This window comes from Leucoraja erinacea, chromosome 10, assembly GCF_028641065.1.
Source record: "Leucoraja erinacea ecotype New England chromosome 10, Leri_hhj_1, whole genome shotgun sequence".
In the NCBI taxonomy this organism is placed as follows: Eukaryota; Metazoa; Chordata; class Chondrichthyes; order Rajiformes; family Rajidae; genus Leucoraja; species Leucoraja erinaceus.
The window spans coordinates 6,866,542-6,889,863 of NC_073386.1; the positions used below are offsets into that span (position 1 = coordinate 6,866,542).

General features: G+C 46.5%; 2 protein-coding genes and 1 long non-coding RNA gene across 3 annotated transcripts in view; 2 read left to right on the forward strand and 1 right to left on the reverse strand.

The window, feature by feature from the left end:
• Positions 1-8,892, forward strand: part of LOC129700733 (volume-regulated anion channel subunit LRRC8D-like) — a 47,191-nt gene extending 38,299 nt beyond the window's left edge. The window contains exon 2 of the mRNA XM_055641365.1: positions 5,813-8,892. Within this exon, the coding sequence (XP_055497340.1) occupies positions 5,815-8,328 (2,514 nt within the window). The 5' untranslated portion in view covers positions 5,813-5,814 and the 3' untranslated portion in view covers positions 8,329-8,892. The remainder of the gene's footprint in view (positions 1-5,812) is intronic.
• The window catches only part of LOC129700735 (uncharacterized), a 92,937-nt gene extending 72,268 nt beyond the window's left edge, over positions 1-20,669 (reverse strand). The window contains exons 1-3 of the long non-coding RNA XR_008724091.1: positions 20,206-20,669; positions 11,299-11,359; positions 9,054-9,117 (exon numbers count right to left, since the gene is read on the reverse strand). This is a non-coding gene — a long non-coding RNA (uncharacterized LOC129700735). The remainder of the gene's footprint in view (positions 1-9,053; positions 9,118-11,298; positions 11,360-20,205) is intronic.
• The window catches only part of LOC129700734 (volume-regulated anion channel subunit LRRC8C-like), an 80,311-nt gene that overhangs the window by 38,258 nt on the left and 18,731 nt on the right, over positions 1-23,322 (forward strand). The gene's annotated exons all lie outside the window — the stretch shown is intronic.

Below are 23,322 nucleotides of genomic sequence, written 5' to 3' on the forward strand. Positions count from 1 at the left end.
TCCCCCCACTATCCGTGCCCGGGCCGCCGGGCTCCACTCGCTCCTCATCCGCCGGCACGGCAGGCGGCCTTGCACATGCGCACTGCTGTGGCCTGCACGTCCTCCCCCCTGCACATGCGCACAACCATGGCCAGCACATCATCGGCCGCCCTGCGAATGCGCACTGCAACGGGAACTGGTCGGCGCTGGGCACTTTCTCCCACGCTTTTGAATTGTGGGAGATTTGGCTGCCATGGCTGTCCGGTCGCTGCCTCGCCGCCAGCGCTGAAAACCAACGCGGAGGGGGCCTCACAAGTGGAACAGCTTAGGGCCTCTCTTCATCTAAATCCGGCCCTGCCAACATCTTTTGAGTTATTCAGCGGCTCAGACAACATCACTGGAGAAAAGGAATACGTGACGGGTGACGTTTCGGGTTGAGACTCTGTCTGAAGAAGGGTCTCAACCCGAAACACCACCTATTTCTTTTCTCCAGAGATACTGTCTGACCCGCCGAGTTACTCCAGCTTTTTGTGTCCATCTTCGGTTTAAACCAGCATCTGCGGCGGCATGGTGGCGCAGCGGTCGAGTTGTTGCATTACAGCGCTTGCAGCGCCGGAGAAGCGGGTTCGATCCCGACTACTCAGCTGGTCAGCGTGTATTCGGTGGGCCAAACGGCCTGTTTCCGTGCTGTATCTCTAAACTAAACTAAAAAATCTGCAGTTCCACATCTTTTGAGTTATTGTTGGCTTTCATCAAAGTGAATTGAGGGTTTCAGGAATGCCTGCGTAATGTCGAAATGCCAAGCCAGCAGATAGATTCAATAGCAGGCGGATTAGAACATTTATTTTGGAGCTCACAGGAAATATGCCGTTGATTGGTGATTAATGGATATCATATCCTAGCGGTGATGAAAAGGGCTGATTAATGACTGAAAATAAACAAGGGCGATACAAAATTGGGGAAGCATGCTTGGATCAGTAATTTTACTGTGACACAGGAGCTGTGTCAGACTGTCAGCACTGTGGTGGGATGTTTTATTGATTCGCCTCTTAGCCAGTGTTACCCTTCTCTTGATCTCAAATTCACCCATAATTCTGACCTGCCCAACCTTGTGCAAGTTGTGTTTACACATCATGCGGGTGCTTTCAAATCGACTCTAGCTCCCGATTCAACAAAATAATTCTTTTAAGCCATATGAGCAGAATTAGGCCATTCGTCCCATCAAGTCTACTCTGCCATTCGGTCATGGCTGATCTATCTTTCCCTCTCAACCCCATTTAGTTTAGTTTAGTTTAGAGATACAGCGGAAACAGGCCCTTCTGCCCACCGGGTCCGCGCCGACCAGTGATCCCCGCACATTAACACTATCCTTCACCCACTAGGGACAAATTTTACATTTACCAAGCCAATTAACCTACAAACCTGTACGTCTTGGGAGTGTGGGAGGAAACTGAAGATCTTGTACGTTCTCCCTGTGACCTCCCTGTGACCTGGGGGTGGAGTGGGCGGGCGGGCGTGATCCCGAGTGAGCCAGCGGGCCGTCAGCGAGGACGACGAAAAGCAGCGGGGGGAGCAGCCCATCTGTGCCTTCCGCCAGCGTGTACGGGGAGGGCGGGAGGGTGGATTGTGCGGAATACCGAGTGAGCCTGCTGGTCGCCAGTGAGGACGGTGAAAAGCAGCGGGGGGAGCAGCCGATCTTTGGCTTCAGCCAGCGTGACGGAGCCGGGGCGGAGTGGAGGAGTGCCGGGCGGCAGCAGCCGTTATGGTCACGTGGGGCACGCGATGAGAAGGTGGCCAGTGTGAGGCGAATGTAAAAGTAAAATCGCTAGCGAAATTGTAAAAATCTTGGCGTTTTTGCGTCTGGTTTTCGCGGAGTAACGAATCAAAGGCAAAAAAAGCAAAATGACGTACACCCACACACACAGTTTTAAAAGTATACTAGACCAAGTGCAGTCCCGTTGGGTCTGTTCTCCGAACATGCTTCAGACCCCGAGTACGGGGAGGGGGGGGGGGGGGGGGGGGGGGGGGGGGGGGGCGGGGCGGGCGTGATGCCGAGTGAGCCTGCGGGCCAGGCGTACGGCGTTGAGACGCTGCGTACAATGTCGAGACGCTGCGTACGCCCGTCAAGACGCTGCGTACGCCCTCAATCGCAGCGGGGGGACAGCCGAACTTTGGCTTGTGACAAAGCCGGGCCGGGGGGGGGGAGGGGAGTGGAGGAGAGCCAGGCGGGAGCAGCCGTTATGGTCGTGCGGGAGACGGGATGAGAAGGTGGCCAGTAGGAGGCGACAAAATGAGTGAGGAGGGGGGGGGGGGATTTTATTAAAAATGTGTACATAAAAACGACTAAATTTAATGAGGAGTGGATTTGCGAATGTAAAAGTGAAATGGCTAGTGAGATGGAAAAAACCTCGGAGTTTTTTTGTGTGGTTTTGGCGGACCAACGAATCAAAGGCCAAAAATCTCATTTGAAAATCTAATGTGACATACACCCACAAACAAACACATACACACACAGAGTTTTAAAAGTATATAGATAGATTCTTATAAAAAGCCTGTATTTTTCTCCAATTTTAAATAACTGGAACATGCCACTTACAGTTAAGCAATGTTTCTTCACCAAAGACTAACTGAAGTATTGCAGTTCTTGGTTCTGATAGGTTTGGAAGTCCTAGAAATATCTAACATATGAAGGAGGCCACTGGTCATACAAATATCTTGGCTACAAAAGACACAAGAGTGCCGGAGTAGCTCAGTGGCTCAGGCAGCATTAGAAAATAATATGAATAGAGGACGTTTTGTGTTGCGACCATTCTTCAGACTGATTATAGGGGGGGGGGGGGGGGGGGGGGGGGGGGGAGAAGATGAGGAGCAGGACAGGACATACCATTGCAGGTAATGGCTATTAAAATGATATCCAGCTTCAGACAGCAAATTTAATTCTCCTCACTGCTACTTTCCCTTCCCTCATGATTAACTTAAATCTATTCTTACGTCCTGCATGTTTGCTGATACTGAAATTGTTTTACACGCAATGTTTACCTCATCCACTGCACATGTCAACAATATATCAAAGAAGCAGAGGCAGCAACCTGTGGGCACTATAAATTCGTAAGTGATAGGCGCAGAATTCGGCCATTCAGCCCATCAAGTCTACTCTGCCTTTGATAGGCAGTGACAAATAATGCTTACATTTAAGCAATTAGTTTTAATGCTTCGTTGGGCAATAATTGCTCCATACTTTAACTCGCCCTCCGTTGTCAGAGTGAGGCCCAGTGCAAATTGGAGGAACAGCACCTTATATTTCGCTTGGGTAGCTTGTACCCCAGCGGTATGAACATTGACTTCTCTAACTTCAAGTAGCCCTTGCTTTCCCTCTCCATCCTCTCCCCCTTCCCAGTTCTCCGACCAGTCTTGCTTTCTCCGACTACATTTTAACTCTGTTCTGCCAACTCCTCTGACATCAGTCTGAAGAAGGCTCTCGACCTGAAACGTCACCCATTCCTTCTCTCCAGAGATATTGCCTGGCCCGCTGAATTATTCAGCGGTAGACAAAAATGCTGGAGAAACTCAGCGGGTGAGGCAGCATCTATGGAGCGAAGGAAATAGGCAACATTTCAGGCCAAAATCCTTCTTCAGTTCCTTCTTAAACAATCGCTGAATTACTCCATCATTTTGTGTCTACCTTCGACAAATAATGCTTAATGCAAGATAGATATGGTTACCACAGTGCTTATACTTTTTCTAACAGAGAAATCATCATAAAATCTTGAGAGGAACAAATCGAGTAGATGCACAGAAACCCTTGTCCAGAGTAGGGGAATCGCGGACCAGAGGACATCGGTTCAAGGCGAAGGGGAAAAGATTTAATAGGAATCTGAGGGGTAACTTTTTCACACAAAGGTGGTGGATGTATGGAACAAACTGCCAGAGGAGGTAGTTGAGGTTGGAACTGTCCCAACGTTTAAGAAACAGTTAGACGGGTACATGGATAGAACAGGTTTTTAGCGATATGGACCAAATGCAGGCAGGTGGGACTAGTGTAGCTGGGACATGTTGGCCGGTGTGGGCAAATTCTGAGGCTATGACCTCTAGTCCTAGACTCTCCCACAAGTGGAAACATTCTCTCAACATCCACTCTATCCAAGCCTTTCACTATTCTGTAAGTTTTAATGAGGTCCCTCTCATTGTTTTAAACTCCAGCGAATATAGGCCCAGTGCCTTCAAACGCTCATCATATGTCAACTTACTCATTCTTGTAGAGTGTCATAAGAGGGGCAAGATTTAATAGGAACCTTGCAACTTTTCCACTCGGAGGGTGATGGGTGTATGGAATGAGCTGCAAGAGAAGGTAGTTGAGTCAGGTACAAAACGGGGACATTGGATAGGAAAGGTGTAGAGAGATATGGGCCAAATGCAGCCAAATTGGACTAGCTTAGAGGGACTAGCTTAATTAGACTGGTTTGGTTGGCGTGGTTGAGTTGGGCGAAAGGGCCTGTTTCCATGCTGCACGATTCTATGACTCTACAAATCTAAATTGTTGTGGCTGAATTAATTCCTAATTTTTTCCATGTGGGGGTTGAACTTTAATCCAACCTGACATTCTGCTCCTGTCAATTGCTCACCCATTTACACATGGAGTTCAGTAACTGCCAATATGTGACTTGCACCACCCTTATCCGGCCACCATCACCACCCTGTCTCCCTTTGATGCAGCCCCCTGCTGATCAATTGCTGCAATTCCACCCACTTGTGACATGTAGGTGCCTCCTGCTTTGACCCCCCTCCCCATCTGCCTGCATTGAACTCTGAACCTTGCCCCAATTTGGTCAAGGCACCAACAATGTTGATATAAGGAATTGCAGATGCTGGCTTACAAAAAACAAAAAAGACACAACGTGCTGGAGTAACACAGGAGGTCAGGCAGCAACTGAACATGCATTGGTGAAGTTTCGGGTTTGGGAAGCTTCTTCAAGCAGACTCTTTTTGGAAACTCAAATAGAGTCGAACCGCTCAGAAACAGGCCCTTCAGTCCATCACATCTATACTGGTCTTTTACTGCCCATCTACAAAACCCCCATTTTGCCCACATTATGACCTGCCTTATCAGTGCCAGAGACCCGGGTTTGATCCCGGCTACGGGTGCTGTCTGTACTGAGTTTGTACGTTCTCCCCGTGACCGCGTGGGTTTTTGCTGAGGTGAGGTCTGTTATATGATTTCACCGGGTTGCATACAAAACAAAGCATTTGATTGTACTTAGGTACAAGTGATAATAAAGTATAATTGAATTGATTTGTGGGCCTGTGCCTTTGCTGTGCTTCCAAATGTCTTTATAACCTGCTCCGATAATAATACAAATTGGATATCTCTATGTCTCCCTCTCCTCTGATTCTCAGTCTGAAGAAGAGTCTTGACTCGAAACGTCATCCGTTCCTTCTCGAGATGCTGCCTGCCCCTTTGAGTTACTCCAGCATTTTGTGTCTATCTTTGGTGTAAATCAGCATCTGCAGTTACTTCCTGCACCTCTAACAGTCATAGAGTGATACAGCATGGAAACAGGCCCTTCGGCCCAACTTGCCCACACTGACCAATATACCAGCTACACTAGTTCCACCTGGCTGGGTTTGTTCCATATCTCTCCAAACCTGTCCCATACATGTACCTGCCTAACTGTTTCAAAAGTTGAGATAGTCCCTGCCTCAACTAGGTCCTCTGGCAACTTGTTCCATACACCCACCACCCTTTGTGTGAAAACGTTACCCCTCAGATTCCTATTAAATCTTTTCTCCTCTCACCTTAAACCTAAAATAATAACTTGTTTAATCTATTTTACAGGAATGTTTACCCTCACAGAAGTTGCATCCCTCAACGATATCCAGGCAACCTATCGGATTCTGAAGCCATGGTGGGATGTTTTCATGGACTACTTAGCCATCGTAATGCTGATGGTCGCTATCTTTGCAGGCACCATGCAGCTAACCAAAGATCAAGTTGTATGTCTTCCTAGGATGTCAGAAATACAGAAATGTAGCTCCAAAGCTACTTTGACACCTTCTCCAACATCTACAGTATCACAACTGGAGAGCAGATCACCACATGACTCACTTACTCCGCAGGCAACAGGACAACAGGCAACAGGACAACACTCGGGTTCCAGTAAAAACGGCCCTTTTAACTTTGGCCGCCCAACGAACCTGGAGTACCAGCAATATATTTTCATCAATCAGATGTGCTACCATGAGGCCTTGCCCTGGTATTCCAAGTATTTCCCCTACCTTGCCCTGATCCACACACTCATCCTCATGGTCAGCAGCAACTTCTGGTTCAAGTACCCCAAGACCAGCTCCAAGATCGAACATTTTGTCTCCATCTTGGGAAAGTGCTTCGAGTCTCCGTGGACGACAAAAGCGCTCTCCGAGACGGCGTGCGAGGACTCTGAGGAGAACAAGCAGCGCTTCAAGACCTCGGTCGCAAAGCACCTGTCGACGGGCAGTGAAGAGGAGAGTCCCAGCTCCAGCACGCCCATGATAACGAGGATCGGGCCCAAGTTTTCGACAGACAAGCCCGTCATTGAGGTTCCCAGCATGACGATATTAGACAAGAAAGACGGGGAGCAAGCCAAAGCGCTCTTCGAAAAGGTCCGTAAGTTCCGAGCCCACGTGGAAGACAGCGATTTGATTTACAAACTCTACGTTGTACAGACGGTGATAAAAACATTGAAATTAACGTTTATTTTATGCTATACACTTACGTTTATGACTTCTATAAAGTTTGAACATAGCTGTGAACCAGGCATAGAGCATTTGACTGGATATACTGAATTTTGCTGTACTCACAACATGGCTTTTATGCTGCGTAAATTACTAATTAGTTACGTTGCACTTATATGTGTTTATGGACTAGTTTGCCTTTACACTTTGTTTTGGCTGTTCAGGCGGCCTCTAAAGGAATACTCGTTTGAAAAGGTGCGTGAGGAGAGTAGCTTTAGTGATATCCCGGATGTGAAAAATGACTTTGCCTTTCTCCTGCACATGGTCGACCAGTACGACCAGCTCTACTCCAAGCGCTTTGGTGTCTTCCTGTCGGAGGTGAGCGAGAACAAGCTGAGGGAGCTCAGCCTGAACCACGAGTGGACCTACGAGAAGCTCAAACAGCACGTCTCGCGCAACCCCCAGGACAAGCAGGAGCTCCACCTCTTCATGCTGTCCGGCGTGCCCGACGCCGTCTTCGACGTGACCGAGCTGGAGGTGCTGAAGCTGGAGCTGATACCTGAGGCCAAGATCCCTGCCAAGATCTCCCAGATGATCAATCTCCAGGAGCTGCACCTCAACCATTGCCCCGCCAAAGTGGAGCAAACTGCCTTCAGCTTCCTCCGCGACCACCTGAGGTATCTGCACATTAAGTTCACCGACGTGGCGGAGATTCCCACCTGGGTTTACCTGCTCAAAAACCTGCGTGAACTCCATCTGGTCGGCAACTTGAACTCTGAAAACAATAAGATGATCGCGCTGGAGTCCCTGAGGGAACTGAAGCACCTGAAGATCTTGCACTTGAAGAGTAACCTGACCAAAATCCCCTCCAATGTTACTGACGTTGCACCCCACCTCACTGCACTGCTGGTTCACAATGACGGGACCAAACTCTTAGTACTGAACAGCTTGAAGAAGATGATCAACCTCACCGAGCTGGAGCTGCACAATTGTGAGCTGGAGCGCATTCCCCACGCCATTTTCAGCTTATCCAACCTGCAGGAACTCGACCTGAAATCCAACAACATTCGCACCATCGAGGAGGTGATTAGCTTCCAGCACCTGAAGCGTCTGACCTGCCTGAAGCTGTGGCACAACAAGATCATCACCATCCCTTCCTCCATCAGCCTGGTGAAGAACCTGGAGATGCTGTACCTTTCTCACAACAAACTGGAGGCGCTGCCAACGGCTCTCTTCACGTTGCAAAAGCTCCGGATCCTGGACATTGGCCACAATTCCATCAACATCATTCCCGCCGAGATCGCCTCCCTCCAGAACTTGCAGCACTTTGCCATGACGGGGAACCGCGTGGAAATGTTGCCAAAGCAGCTTTACAAGTGCACAAAGTTGAAGGTTTTGAACCTGGGGCAAAACGGCATCACTTCCATTTCGGACAAGATTAGCCAGCTGGTGCAGTTGACTCAGCTGGAAGTGAAGGGAAACTGCTTTGACAGACTTCCAGCCGACCTGGTCCACTGTCGCCTTCTGAAGAAAAGCGGGCTGGTGGTCGAAGATCACCTCTTTGATACACTGCCACCCGAGGTAAAAGACCTCATGAACCAGGACTTTAATACAAACACAACATTTGGCGCAGGAATCTAAAAGTATTGGGCAAAGCATATATAAGCAGCTTTGGAACTGAATGTTTGCTTGCTTGTTAAACTTGAAAATGAAAATGTATTAAATAGATCAAGGTACTTAAAAAAACAAGGCAACAATTTAAAACAAAATAGATAACAATGATAGTTTATTCCCTGAAAAAAAAGCTCTAAAATCATTGTAATAAATTGTAACCAATTAACTAACTGTTGGTCGCTGGTTGTCTGATGCAAGTCTGTCGACGACTGAATATTTGTTCATGTAATTTTGTTTGTTAAATCGATTTAATTTTAATTTATTTTCAGCATTTGGAGGAAAAAATTTCTGTTGATGAGTAGATGGATTATTTGCTCTATTGTTTTTTTTTTCTCCCAATTGGTAGACCTCTGGTATACAGCCAGTTAATGCAGGATTTGCAAGTATGGCACCCGTGTGTTTCAGATTCTTAACCTTAACCTCCCTTCTGGCACCTTGGATGCTCTTTTAAAAGCACAGTTTTGATCAGAAGGTTGCCGTTGGGCATTAACCCACAATTGTATGTCTGTGCCACCACAATAAATGTCTCTTTTTAATTTGTAGGATGTGAGAGAGGGAGGGAGGGAGGGAGGGAGGGGGGTCGGAGGTGGGGAGAGAAGCCCTGGACTCTTGAGCTGTGTGGATAGACTGTACAGACTCTTAACGCCTAGCACCAATTTCAACTATTTCTAAATAAAAGAATACAATCTTACCTCGAAGTAGTTGGTTTCTTGAACTTGTTGGGCCTTTCTTTAAAGAAGGGAGTGGGAGTGGAGGCTAAATTTGGATATAAATGACACACAATTTAGGTCCCGACCCGAAATGTTGCCTGACCTGCTGAATAGAAACGTAGAAAATTCTTAAGGGGTTGGACAGGCTAGATGCAGGAAGATTATTCTCGATGTTGGGGAAGTCCAGAACTAGGGGTCACAGTTTAAGGATAAGAGGGAAGTCTTTTAGGACCGAGATGAGAAAATCATGTTTTACACAGAGAGTGGTGAATCTGTGGAATTCTCTGCCACAGAAGGTAGTTGAGGCCAGTTCATTGGCTATATTTAAGAGAGAGTTAGATGTGGCCCTTGTGGCTAAAGGGATCAGGGGGTATGGAGAGAAGGCAGGGATTGGATACTGAGTTGGATGATCAGCCATGATCATATCGAATGGCGGTGCAGGCTCGAAGGACCGAATGGCCTACTCCTGCACCTATTTTCTATGTTTCTATGAATTACTCCATCCCTCTGTGTTTCACTCAGGATTCCAGCATCTGCAGTTCCTTGTGTCTACACCTCTAGGTATGTTTTTTGCTGGAGTGTACTCTTCTTTCAGCCTGTACTCCTGTCATATCTGGCCTTCCACACAAGAAATCCCTGGACGCTGTCTTTCCATGCACTGTAAGGAAGGTACGGATCACGCTGATGCTGATGCTGATGCCAATCACAGGTGGTGGGCAGCTCAGCGGGACAGGCAGCATCTCTGGGTAGAAGGAATGGGTGACGTTTCGGGTCGAGACCCTTCTTCGACCTTGACCTTTGGCCCTGAAACGTCACCCATTCCTTCTCTCCAGAGATGCTGCCTGTCCCGCTGAGTTACTCCAGCGTTTTTGTGTCTACGGTGTAAACCAGCGTCTGCAGCTCTTTCCTACACAGGTGGTGGGTGATGTAGGGAAGGGGTTGAGGTTAAACCATGAATACTAACTGCTGTCCGCTTACATGATCAGGTTTTGATCAATGTTTTTTATGTTCGTGAACGTGAGCGATACTGGAAAAGCTTATTCTGGAAAAGCCCTTGGTAAAAGCGGAAGGGAGCTGCCATCTTTAACAGATGCAGTCCTTTTGGTGTTGAAGAGAGGGTCTCGGGATAATGCTACCTGGATTTGGGGGTATTGGCTGCAAGGAGAGGTTGGTCGGACGTGGACTGTTTTCTCTGAAGTGCCGGAGGTTGAGGGAAGACTTGATTCAAGCGTATAAAATGATGAGAGGCATTGGTAAGGTTGACATTCTGAACCTCTTTTATACGCCGGGTGGAAAACAAAGATTAACTTTAAGTCGAGAGAGGCAAAGTTTAAAGGAGATGTGCAAGGTAAGGTTTGTACACAGTGGGAGGTGGGTGTCTGGAACATGCTGCCAGATGTGGTGGTGGAGGCAGATACGATGTGGCATTTAAGAGGCTTTTAGGCAGGAATATGGATATGCAGAGAATTGAGGGATATGGATAATATGCAGGCAGAGGAGATTAGTTTATCTTGGCTTCATGTTAGTCACAGACATTGTGGGCTGAAGAGCCTGTCCCTGTGCTGTACGGTTCTATGTTCTATGGTTGAGACCCAGCTTCAATTGAGAAACAGTGGCATGTTTCCAGGGCTGGACTGAGTGGGGACCTCTGGATGTGGCATTGCCAGGTATCTGTTGCCCTCTTCCTAGGTGGTGGATACCATAGATTTAGGAGGTGCTCTCTAAATGGATGTGTTGTTCTGGGATGAGCCTTGGCTGTCCTCCAATACCTGTCGTGATCGGATCTGGGTTATAACCAAGACTTGAGACTATACCACGAAATAAAGATCCCCCCTAGCAAGAACAAGATGTTTTCAGTTGGTGTCCAAATCATATAATCCGTGACCCTGTTCCGCCTTTATCACCAGATGGAACATAGAATGTAGAACAGCACAGCACAAAAACAAGCCCTTCGGCCCACAGTGTCTTTGCCGAACGTGATGCCAGGACCATCTCTTATCTGCCTGCAAATAATCCACATCCCTCCATTCCCTGCATATCCATGTGCCAATCCAAAAGTCTCTTAAATGCCACTGTCATATCTGCCTTAGCCACCACCCCTGCCAGCGCGTCCCAGACAAAACAAAACAAAAAAAAATGTCGCCTGTATATCTCCTTTAAGTAAGAAAGATGAAAGCTTTAGCAGCTCAAAATGCATTGGAATCCAGATATACTATAGTTTTTTTACCTGAGTTTCTGTTTCTTCAATGAAAAATGCAATCGCTACATTCCCTGATCCATTAGATTTCCTGCAGAGGAAGAATTCAAATGACAATAAAACTGTTACAAGTTGATTATGTTCGTTTCACACTTCCTCGAGAGCAAGTGTGGATTATGACCATGCCACCACATCCCAAGTGGAGAGGTGGGTGTATATAAAAGAGAATTGACCTCACCATGGCTCCATTTTCTTGCGCTTGACTGGTCAGCCAGCTTTCAAAACGTGGGGAAGCAAACCATGGGTGAGTCTATGGGGAAGAGGTCTGCAGCAATGAGTTGATGGTGTCAGAAAGAGGACGTAGAGACGGGAGAGGCGGCTTGAAAGGGAAAGATGTGCATCTTCCCCCAAACCTGCTGATTCTTCACCGGCAGTGCACAAAGAGACTGAATTTATGCAGCGGTAGAGACCCGGGTTCGATCCTGACTATGGATACTGTCTGTGCGGAGTTTGTACTTTCTCCCTGTGACCACGTGGGTTTTCTCTGGCTGCTCCGATTTCCCCCCTCCCCCCCTGTATAAAGACGTGCGGGGTCGTATGTTAATTGGCTTCTGTAGATTGCCCCGAGTGTGTACGATGATAAATTGGAATAAAATAGAACTAGAGTACAGGCGATCGATGGTCGGCACGATCTCAGTGGACTCAAGGGCCTGTTTCCACTCTGTACCTCTAAACTAACTAATATTGCCTTCTCCATGCTTTTGGGGTGTTCCAACGTGTTTCACAGCCAGTGAGTACGCTTTAAGCACGGTCAGGCAAACAAAGCAGTCTAATGATGCACTGCAAGGAGTTCTAACCATTCATTTGAAGCAACAGGAATGATCCAACTTTGAAACCAATTACGTCCATGCTCTTGGATGAGGGATAAAATCTGCTGGTGTAACAACAATAGAGACTGTGGCCAGTCCACGAGCTTCTGCAAAAATAAATCATCATATTTCAAATGGATAGAACTGGATATTCCTGATAACGTTAATCCATCCACCATACCTTTCCCTTTTCAAGCACCCACAGTTGTTATGTGGCTTTTATGGATAAACCATGAACTTTTCCCTAGATAATTGCCTGAACATTGCTGCAGCCTTCATCACCTATTGCCTGAATTTAACCAGCACAGTGGCATGGTCAGTTGTTGCCTCACAGCACCGGCAACCAAATGTTCGATCCTGACCACGGGTGTTGTCTGTGCGGAGTTTTTTTTACGTTGTCCATATGACCACCTGAATTTTCTACGGGTGCTCCGATTTCCTTCCACATCCTGAGAACGCACAGGTTCATAGGTAAATAGCCCCTAGTGTGGTGGGGAGAAACGAGAAAGTGGGATAACATGGAACTAGTGTGAATGGGCGATTAATGGTCACATGGACCCTGTGGGACGAAGGGCCAGTTTCACTGCTGTATTTTTCAATAAAAATGGTAAAATGTTACTTAAACCATCTCCTCCCCCCATCCCCACAGTCCATCATCTTTGCAAATAGCTCTAGGTACAAGTCCTTAAAACTTCAAAAGGCTAGAAGGAATAATACTGCAAGTGAGCAGCAATTAAGAAAACCTGCATTTTTAAAGTGATGAGATTGGGCCACAAACTCATGCTAGGGAATATATCTTGGCGAGAGATCCAACTTGGCTGTGTTAATTGAATCCACTCTAGTTGTCGAAATCTGCCCTAGGGGTTAAAAGCAAACCTGCTCAATCAAAATTCTTTCTCAGGTCAGTAGGTGAAAACTGTGGGCATATGATGATGCCTCTAGTGAACATATATTCCTCTGCTTGAGTGATCAGGATTAAACTTTATCAGGGTTTGATTTTCCCAGTTCTGTTTTGAGATGAGCACAAAATTAGGTCTTCAACCACACTGAAAGCTCCCCTCCCCCCCTCCCCCCTGCCCCCCCCCCCCCCCACCGGAATTAAGGTGAGGAACTTTGGTTCTTGAATTGGAAGAGGAGAAATGACTACTAGGAATAATGCTACTGACATTGCAATACACTCTTAATGAATACGTGTGTTCAATTTAATATACAATGTCAAGCCAAGACACCATTAGTGCACACCATTTTATGCTACACTGAAATCTGTGCTATTTAGCAAACTATTGTGGTTTGAGGATAGGACTTTTAAATAAAAGTCTAAGTTTAGCTCCATATTCATAATCATAATCGTAATTTATTAGTCATGTATGTTTTGCAACATACGAGGAATTTGACATACAGCCATACCAAAAAAGCAACAAGACACACAACTACATAAAAAATTGACATAAACATCCACCGCAGCAGCTCCCCCCCATTCCCCACTGTGATAGAAGGCAATAAAGTCTTATCTTCTTTCCTCCTTTTCTCCCGCGGTCGGGGGAGTTGAACCATTCGCAGTTCGGGCGATTGAAGCTTCCACAGCCGGCGATCGAAGCTCCCGCGCCGGGGCGATCAAAGCTAAAATATATTTTCCAGTTTATATTGAATATGGATATTGGATGGTAGAACCTTATTATAGGCAATAGATGCAGTAGGCCATTCACCCTTTTGAGCACCGCCATTCAATGTGATCATGGCTGATCATCCTCAGTTTATAAACATTTTAGTTTAGTTTTAGAAATACTGCGTGGAAACCGGCCCTTCGGCCCATTGAGTCTGCACCGACCGGCGATCCCCTTACATTAACACTATCCGACACATACTAGAGATTTATACCAAGCCAATTAACCAACAAACCCATACGACTTTCGAATGTGGGAGGAAACCGGAGATCTCAAAGAAAACCCACGCGGTCATGGGGAGGACGTACAAACTCCTTCTCTCGCGCAGTCAGGCTGCAACTCTACCGCTAGGCCACTGTGCCGCCAACTTTAAAATTGGCTTAAATTGCCATTAAGGGCAAAATACATTTTATATATCAAAATTTGCAACTTTAGTTTCCACTTTAATTGAGCAAATGTAAAGCATTGTATTTGTCTGAAGCTTTTAAAATAATCTAAATCTGAATGTCACTCTCAGGTCATGACCTGTTGAATCAAACTCTTCCATATTGTAGTCCATCTGGACTACACTTCTTCCCACCCTGCTTCCTGTAAGGACTCCATCCCCTACTCCCAATTCCTCCGTCTACGCCGTATCTGCTCCACGGATGAGGCGTTCCACACCAGGACATCTGAAATGTCCTCACTATTCAGGGAACGGGGGTTCCCCTCCTCCACCATAAATGAGGCTCGCACCAGGGTCTCTTCCATACCCCGCAACACTGCTCTCTCTCCCCATCCCCGCACTCGCAACAAGGGCCGAGTCCCCCTAGTCCTCACCTTTCACCCCACCAGCCATCACATACAAAAAATAATCCTCCGTCAGTTTCGCCACCTCCAACGTGACCCCACTACTGGCCACATCTTCCCATCTCCCCCCATATCTGCCTTCCGCAAAGACCGCTCCCTCCATAACTCCCTTGTCAATTCTTCCCTTCCCTCTCGGCCCACCCCCTCCCCGGGCACTTTCCCTTGCGGCCGCAGCAGATGCAACACTTGTCCCTTTACCTCCCCCCTCAACTCCTTTCAGGGACCCAAGCAATCGTTCCAGGTGCGACAGAGGTTTACCTGCATCTCTTCCAACCTCATCTATTGCGTCCGCTGCTCTAGATGTCAGCAGATCTATATCGGTGAGACCAAGCGGAGGTTGGGCGATCGTTTCGCCGAACACCTCCGCTCGGTCCGCAATAACCTAGCTGACCTCCCGGTGGCTCAGCACTTCAACTCCCCCTCCCACTCCGCCTCTGACCTCTCTGTCCTGGGTCTCCTCCATGGCCACAGCGAGCAACACCGGAAATTGGAGGAACAGCACCTCATATTCCGTTTGGGGAGTCTGCACCCCGGGGGCATGAACATCGACTTCTCCCAATTCTGTTAGTCCTTGCTGTCTCCTCCCCTTCCTCAGCTCCCCTGCTGTCTCCTCCCACCCTCCAGCCTTCCGGCTACTCCTCCTTTTCCCTTTCTTGTCCCCACCCACCCCCACCCCTGATCAGTCTGAAGAAGGGTTTCGGCCCGAAACGTTGCCTATTTCCTTCGCTCCATAGATGCTGCTGCACCCGCTGAGTTTCTCCAGCTTTTCTGTGTAATCTTCCATATTGTAAAATGTCTTGTTAATTTTGCCATTACAGGGGTTTTTTCAAGGTTGCTTAAAACATTTAGTTTATATCACGGTGGGTGGTTAATTGGCTTGTGTAGGTGTAAATTGTGTGTAGGATAGTGTTAATGTGTAGGGATCGTTGGTCGGCGCGGACACGGTGGGCCAAAGGGCCTGTTTCCACGCTGTATCTCGAAAAACTAAACCAATCTAAACTAAACACCACTACGATGACATAAGTGACTTGAAAAAATATTGATCTCCATCTTGCATGCCTATTTCAGGAGGTACGGGAAACTGTGGCTACTGGAATCTGAAGCAAGAAAAGGAGAGTAGTTAGAGGAACTCAGCTGGCCAGGCAGTATTTGTGAAGGGAAATGGGCAGTTGATGTTTTTGATCATCTCGACAAAAATAACATGAAGGGTCTCAACCTGAACCCCTCCACAGATGCTGCTTGATCAGTTTCAGTTTAGTTTATTGTCATGTGTACGGTGAAAAGTTTTTGTCACGTGATATCCAGTCAGTAGGTATGTTACAATACTTACCTTCAGCGGCGCTGCAATTCTGCCACTGGCCGTGTGCGCGATTTTGGCGCGTTTGAGGGGGGGGCGGGGTTAAAACGCGTTTTTTTTCCGACCTGGTCCTGGATTATATTTGTTGGAGTGAACGTTTTTGCTAAAGAACCGTTCCGACGGCCGTTCTGTGTGTTTTTTTAAAAAATTTGCCCGACAAGTTAATCGCTGGAGTGATTTTAAAATCAGCTTATGAAGCCGTCAATGCCGACAACGGGGCCGGATTTTATGTAGGGGACAGGTAAAAGAAAGTAGTTTATTTTTATGTATAAAAGTTTCTTAAGATGCATTTAATTCACATTTTAAGTTGCGAAACGGTGATTTTTTTCCGCGAAGAACCGGCAGTGTATTTGCTGCCGATATGGGGGACTAAAATCACCGCAACCTCAATGTTCCAAATGGTCGCGTTCCAGAAAATCCCACAGGCAAGTTGATTTAAATGCCCATTAATTTACAGGTATTAAACATTAAATTCCTTCCATTTGGCCTATAAACCCATGACAATGAGATTTAAATATTATGTCATATTCTGAATTCTTGTGTGAATGTTATTTGGACACTTAGGCTATTTAAAAATGTTAATCTATTCTTAAGAAATGGATAGATGTTTAGATCTAGTAATTTAATTTTGTAATTAGCTACAATTAGGTAACTAACTAATTATATGCTCTAATTTCAAGTAATCTAATTAAGATTGTTTCATATTTGTTTCAGAATGCTTCAATCTACAATAAATGAAAATTTCTTTCAGTTTTCTTAAATTTTAAGAAAGTTATGGGCTTTTAAATGTTCTCGATCACAGCTTTTGTGTTAAGTCAATGAAAAAGCAATAGGGAACAAGATGCCAATTTCCGAGTATAAAAATGGCCATAACATTTTTAATACTGAAGATATGAAAATGAATTAGGTGTCAAATTAAACTTCTTTTTATGTTTTATCTGATGGGATAAATTAAAGAATTGAATTTTAAAATCTCAAAATTTTGTAACATTGCTACAGTCAGCAGAAAGACAATACATGATTATTACATTTTGTGCTGAGTTCCTCCAGCTGCTGTCTTTTCTTTTAGTTATAATATTTCACATTTGGTTTTTGGAATCCAATATTGCCTTAATTTGAAAAGCCACCTACTACTGGAGTAAGACAGACACAAAATGATAAGAGTATCTCAGTGGAACACGCAGCATCTCTGGATAAAAAGAATGGGTGACGTTTCTGGTCGAGACCCTTCTTGTGGGTCAGGCACATCTTAGGTTATTTTTATGGATACAGTGTGGAAACAGGCCCTTCGGCCCACCAAGTCCACACCAACCAACAATCACCCATACATTAGTTCTATCCTACACACTAGGGAAAGTTTCTCAGCAGCCAATTAACCTACAAACCAGCACGTCTTTGGAGTATGGGAGAAAACCGGAGCTCCCGGAGATAGCCCACGTGGTCACAGCGAGAACGTGCAAACTCCAGACAAAGAGCACCCATAGTCAGGATCAAACTCAGGTCTCTGACACGATAAGGCAGCAACTCTACCGCTACGCCACCATGCCGCCCTTTTCTGGGGACACTTTTGTGTCTTTTTATAAACCGACATCTGCAGTTCCTTGTGTCTCCAGTCTTTTAATTTAATGTGTTGTTTGGAATGAACAATTTGTTGGCTTTCAGGCAAATCTTTGCAGTCAAAATGACAATGTCCTGCTGATTGTTAACAGAGCCAGGCATTGTGGTTTCGGAAAATGATAAAAAGGTGCTTCATGTTCACTTGTGGAGTAATACAGGCAAGCTATGTTATTGTATGGGATATGACTGCCCTCTGGTGTAAACATGTGGTATGATTTAATGAATTGTATCTTGAGGTTTTGAATCCACATACTTGACAATGTCTATATCTGAGTTACTGTCCAGTATTATGTATTGAAAATATTTGAAATTACATATTTTTGTGCAAAGATCTTGATGCATACTAAAATTCCAACATTAAGGTATGTTGGAGTATAAAGTATTAAAATTCAGCTTTCAATTTTCACCTTCAGTCTTCGAGAATTCAGGTTTGTGTCAGTTTTGCATTATCCTTCAATCAACAAAGTGGTGAATCTCTGGAATTCTCTGCCACAGAAGGTAGTTGAGGCCAGTTCATTGGCTATATTTAAGAGGGAGTTAGATGTGGCCCTTGTGGTTAAAGCGATCAGGGGGTATGGAGAGAAGGCAGGTACAGGATACTGAGTTGGATGATCAGCCATGTTCATATTGAATGGCGGTGCAGGCTCGAAGGGCCGAATGGCCTACTCCAGCACCTATTTTCTATGTTTCTATGTTTCTAACTCTAATCCCCAAAATTCTCACTGATGGTACACTGCTTCTGATGTGGATGAGTTGCTGGGAGTAATTATTTAACTGGTTAAATTGAGTAAAAGTAGGCCATTTGCCCTTTGAGCTTGTTCTGCCCTTCATAAAAATCATTGGTGATCATCAACCTTAACACCATTTTCTGCAGATTCATGTGCGGTCCAGATATATATCGATGTCTGCTTTGGGTGAATTCAATGAATGAACCTCTATAGCTCAGTGAGAGAATTCCAAAGATTCACCATCCTCTATGAAAAAAATGACTCCTTTCCACAGAAAACATCAAATACTAGCTTTAAGGTGAGAGGAGCAAAGATTAAAGGTGGTGTGCAGGACAAATTATTTTACACAGAGAATGGTGGATGGTTGGAACGCAGTGTCAGGGGTAGTGATGGAGATAGATATGGTAGAGGCTTTTGGATAGCCACATGGAAGTGCAGGGAATAGAGGGATATGGATCAGTTTAACTTGGCACCATGTACGCCACAAGCATTGAGGGCTGAAGGGCCCGTTCCTGTGCTGTACTGTTCTATGAACAGCTTCTAAAACTCCAACCCGTAGAGCATGTTCCGGTCCGTTCCGACATCGGAGTTTCGATCATCCCGGCGAGACGGCCTGTACATCGGGCCATCCGTACGGTGACTGCGGAGGGTTCTAGGCCCCGACTACGGGTAAACGAAGAGGAAGAGTGACTGAACTTTATTGCCTTCCATCACAGTGAGAAATGTTGATTCCGCTGTGGTGAATGATTATGTTAAACTCTATTACACAATAGACAATATGTGCAGGTTAGGCCATTCGGCCCTTCGAGCCAGCACCGCCATTCAATGTGATCATGGCTGATCATCCCGAATCAGTACCCCGTTCCTGCCTTCTCCCCATATCCCCTGACTTTGCTATCTTTAAGAGCTCTCTCTTGAAAGTATCCAGAGAACTGGCCTCCACTGCCCTCTGAGGCATAGAATTCCACAGACTCACAACTCTATGAGAAGAAATGTTTTCTCGTCTCTGTTGATGGCTTAACCCTTATTCTTAGATTGTGGCCCCTGGTTCTGGACTCGCCCAACATCGGGAACATGTTTCCTGCCTCTAGCGGTCCAAACCCTTAATAATCTTATATGTTTCAATAAGATCCTCTCTCATCCTTCTAAACACCAGAGTATACAAGCTCAGCCGCTCCATTCTCTCAGCATATGACAGTCCCGCCATCCCTGGAATGAACCTTGAAAACCTATGCTGCACTCCCTCAATGGTAAGAATGTCCTTCTTCAAATTAGGGGACCACAACTGCACACAATACTCCAGGTGTGATCTCACTAGGGCCCTGTACAACTGCAGAAGGACCTCTTTGCTCCTATACTCAACTACTCTTGTTATGTGTATTCAATTGTGCTCTTTTTATTCATATGGCTGTATGGTAACTCAAATTTCACTGTACCAATTGGTGCATTTGACAATAAATGTGAATTGAACTTGAACTATGATCAGCATCAGGCTATTGAACACTACAACTAAACTACAAACTATATTGGAATATGTGACGTTTCGGGTTGAGACCCTTCTTCAGACTGAGAGTCAGGTTGCCGCTGACTCTCAATCTGAAGAAGGGTTCGACCTGAAATTTCACCTGTTCCTTTTTTTCCAGAGATGCTGCCTGATCTGCTGAGTTTCTTCAGCTCTTAGTATTTATCTTCGTTTGAATCCAGCATCTGCAGTTCCTTCCTATACAAACTATCTTGGTTGCACCAGGGACCTCAGGCTTCTCTTGTTTGCCAATAATACTAGATTTTCATTGAACTTCTTGTGTTTTAGTTTATTTTTATGATGTTATCTCTTGAGTACTGTGTTTACAGACCTGTTAAGCTGCTGCAAGAAAGAGTTTCATTGTTCTGCTTTGGTACATAAGACAGACCCTCTTCCATTCCTTCTATCCAGAGATGCTGCCTGTCCGGCTGAGAAATTCCAGCATTTTGTGTCTGTTTTCTTCGGTGTAAACCAGCATCTGTTTGTCCCTTCTTTCACAATCTTGACTCTATGATCCTTCGCTCCGTAGATGCTGCTGCACCCGCTGGTTTCTCCAGCATTTTTATGTTCCTTCTATGATCTTGACTGATGAATCTCCCCTGTGACTGCATCAAAGATGGCGCCGACTTCGCACTCAACTGGATTCATCACAGATCCCCGGTGCCAGGCACGCTTCTGCGCCGACTCAGTACACTCCTCGCCCGCTCAGCCCTCCCCCACCCCCGGGCGCGGGCCCCCCAACTCGGGCGCAGTTTTTGATCTGCGGGAGCGCGCGCCAACGGCCGCGGCGGGGGGGGGCGGTCCCCGCACTGGGGCGGGAGCGTCGTCAACGGCCGCGGGGGAGCGGTCATCGCACTGGGGCGGGAGCGTCGTCAACGGCCGCGGGGGAGCGGGAGCACGCCCGAGGCCACAGGTAAGGCGAGCGCCTGCTTGCTGTGCATCGTTACCCGCTCCACACGCTAGGATGGAGAAGGGAAAATAAAACAATTAAATCAGACAGAACACAAGCTGTTCCTGAACAGTTGTTCCTTTATAGTTTATTACTTCTATGTTTATACAGGTATAACCATATAACAGTTACAGCACGGAAACAGGCCATCTCGACCCTTCTAGTCCGTGCCGAACACTTATCTCCCCTAGTCCCACCTGCGCTCAGACCATAACCCTCCATTCCCTTCCCGTCCATATCCCTATCCAATTTATTTTTAAATGATAAAAACGAACCTGCCTCCACCACCTTCCCTGGAAGCTCATTCCACACAGCCACCACTCTCTGAGTAAAGATGTTCCCCCTCATGTTACCCCTAAACTTCAGTCCCTTAATTCTCAAGTCATGTCCCCTTGTTTGAATCTTCCCTACTCTCAGTGGGAAAAGCTTATCAACGTCAACTCTGTCTATCCCTCTCATCATTTTAAAGACCTCTATCAAGTCCCCCCTTAACCTTCTGCGCTCCAAAGAATAAAGCCCTAACTTGTTCAACCTTTCTCTGTAACTTAGTTGCTGAAACCCAGGCAACATTCTAGTAAATCTCCTCTGTACTCTCTCTATTTTGTTGACATCCTTCCTATAATTAGGCAACCAAAATTGTACACCATACTCCATAATTGGCCTCACCAATGCCTTGTACAATTTTAACATTACATCCCAACTTCTATACTCAATGCTCTGATTTATAAAGGCCAGCACACCAAAAGCTTTCTTTACCACCCTATCTACATGAGATTTCAGGGAACTGTGCACAGTTATTCCCAGATCCCTCTGTTCACCTGCATTCTTCAATTCCCTACCATTTACCATGTACGTCCTATTTTGATTTGTCCTGCCAAGATGTAGCACCTCACTCTTATCAGCATTAAACTCCATCTGCCATCTTTCAGCCCAACTGGCATAAATCTCTCTGTAGACTTTGAAAATCTACTTCATTATCCACAACCCCACCTATCTTAGTATCATCTGCATACTTACTAATGTAATCTATAAAAGAATATATTCTATTCAGAAATATTATTTCTGTTTATTCGGATATGTAATCTACAAAAATAATATATTCCATTCAGAAATATTACCTGAATTTATTCAGATGTGTAATCTATGTAAGAATATATTATATTCAGTAATATTAATACTATATATATTCAGTTATATATTCTATTGTGGCGGCGCCTAGTGGTGGCCTGGGGAATAACACCCTCATTAATGTCTGGCGCGGTCATGTGATAGCGGGAGTGTTTTCGCGGGCTTTTTGGTAAAGCATTCTTTCAAGCTCCACCCTGTTCTGGGGAGCTTCCTTATTTTGGGCTTTTTAAAATCGACTCGGATAATCGCTTTATTTTCGTTTAAAAATAAAGAATTTTATTTTACCTGATTGTCTCGACTTGCCAAACTGGTGACCCCGTCAGTCCGATCGTTTATTCGGCCTTCGACCATGCAAGCCGCCGCTAACCCCGACGCCCAGCTCCCCCAGCAAAATGATGAGGACCTGAAACTGCCCGTTTTCTGGGCAGAGCAGACTCAATTGTGTTTCGCCCACATTGAGGCCCAATTCTACCTCCGAAATATCGTCGCCGACGCCACCCGATATTTCTACGTGGTCGGAGCGCTTAGCCAAGAAATGGCCACCCGGTTGCTACCATACCTGCAGGATCCTCCAGCAATCAGCAAGTACGAGGGCCTTGAGGCCCTACTGCTCCGCACTTTTGGGATCAGCCACTGCGATCGCGCCGCCCCCGCCTTCTCCACATGGACGGCTTTGGTGATCGGAAACCTTCTACGTTCATGAGCGCGATGCTCGCCCTGATGGACGGCCACAGACCCTGCCTGCTGTTCGAGCAGGCATTCCTATAGCAGATGCCCGATGACATCCGCCCGCTCCTCACTGGGTCAGATTTCGACGACCGCCAAACAGCAGGACGGCGGGTCCATCAACCGGGTTTCCATGCCCTCGCACCAGCAGCCCCGCAGAGATGCCCAACCCTCCGCTACCGTCACCACGCCACAGCCGCCCGCCGGAGACCGGGGTAAGCACCAGTGCTGTTCCTACCACCAACACTGGTGTGCTGAGGACCCTGTTTGTTTGCGGGAAAATGCCTCGGCCGATCGTCAGTAAAGGCTATCGCAATTGGCTAGAATCACCGCCTCTACGTTCGGGACCGCCATTCCGGACTTCGCTTCCTGGTGGACTCCGGGGCCATCGTGAGCATCCTCCCCCCCGACTGGGCTGGACACCCGTGCCAGTAAGCGAGGCCCCGCCCTGACCGCCGTCAACCGAAGCACCATCCGCACGCATGGCACGCGGACTCTCTCTCTCTCAACTTTGACTCCTCCTTATACTCTGGACTTTTACCGTTGCGGACGTGGCCCAGCCGATGCTGGGTGCCGATTTCCTCCGGGCCTTTTCGCTTCGGGTGCCTCATTCCACCGGCGTTCCCCAGCCCCGCGACCCGCGGA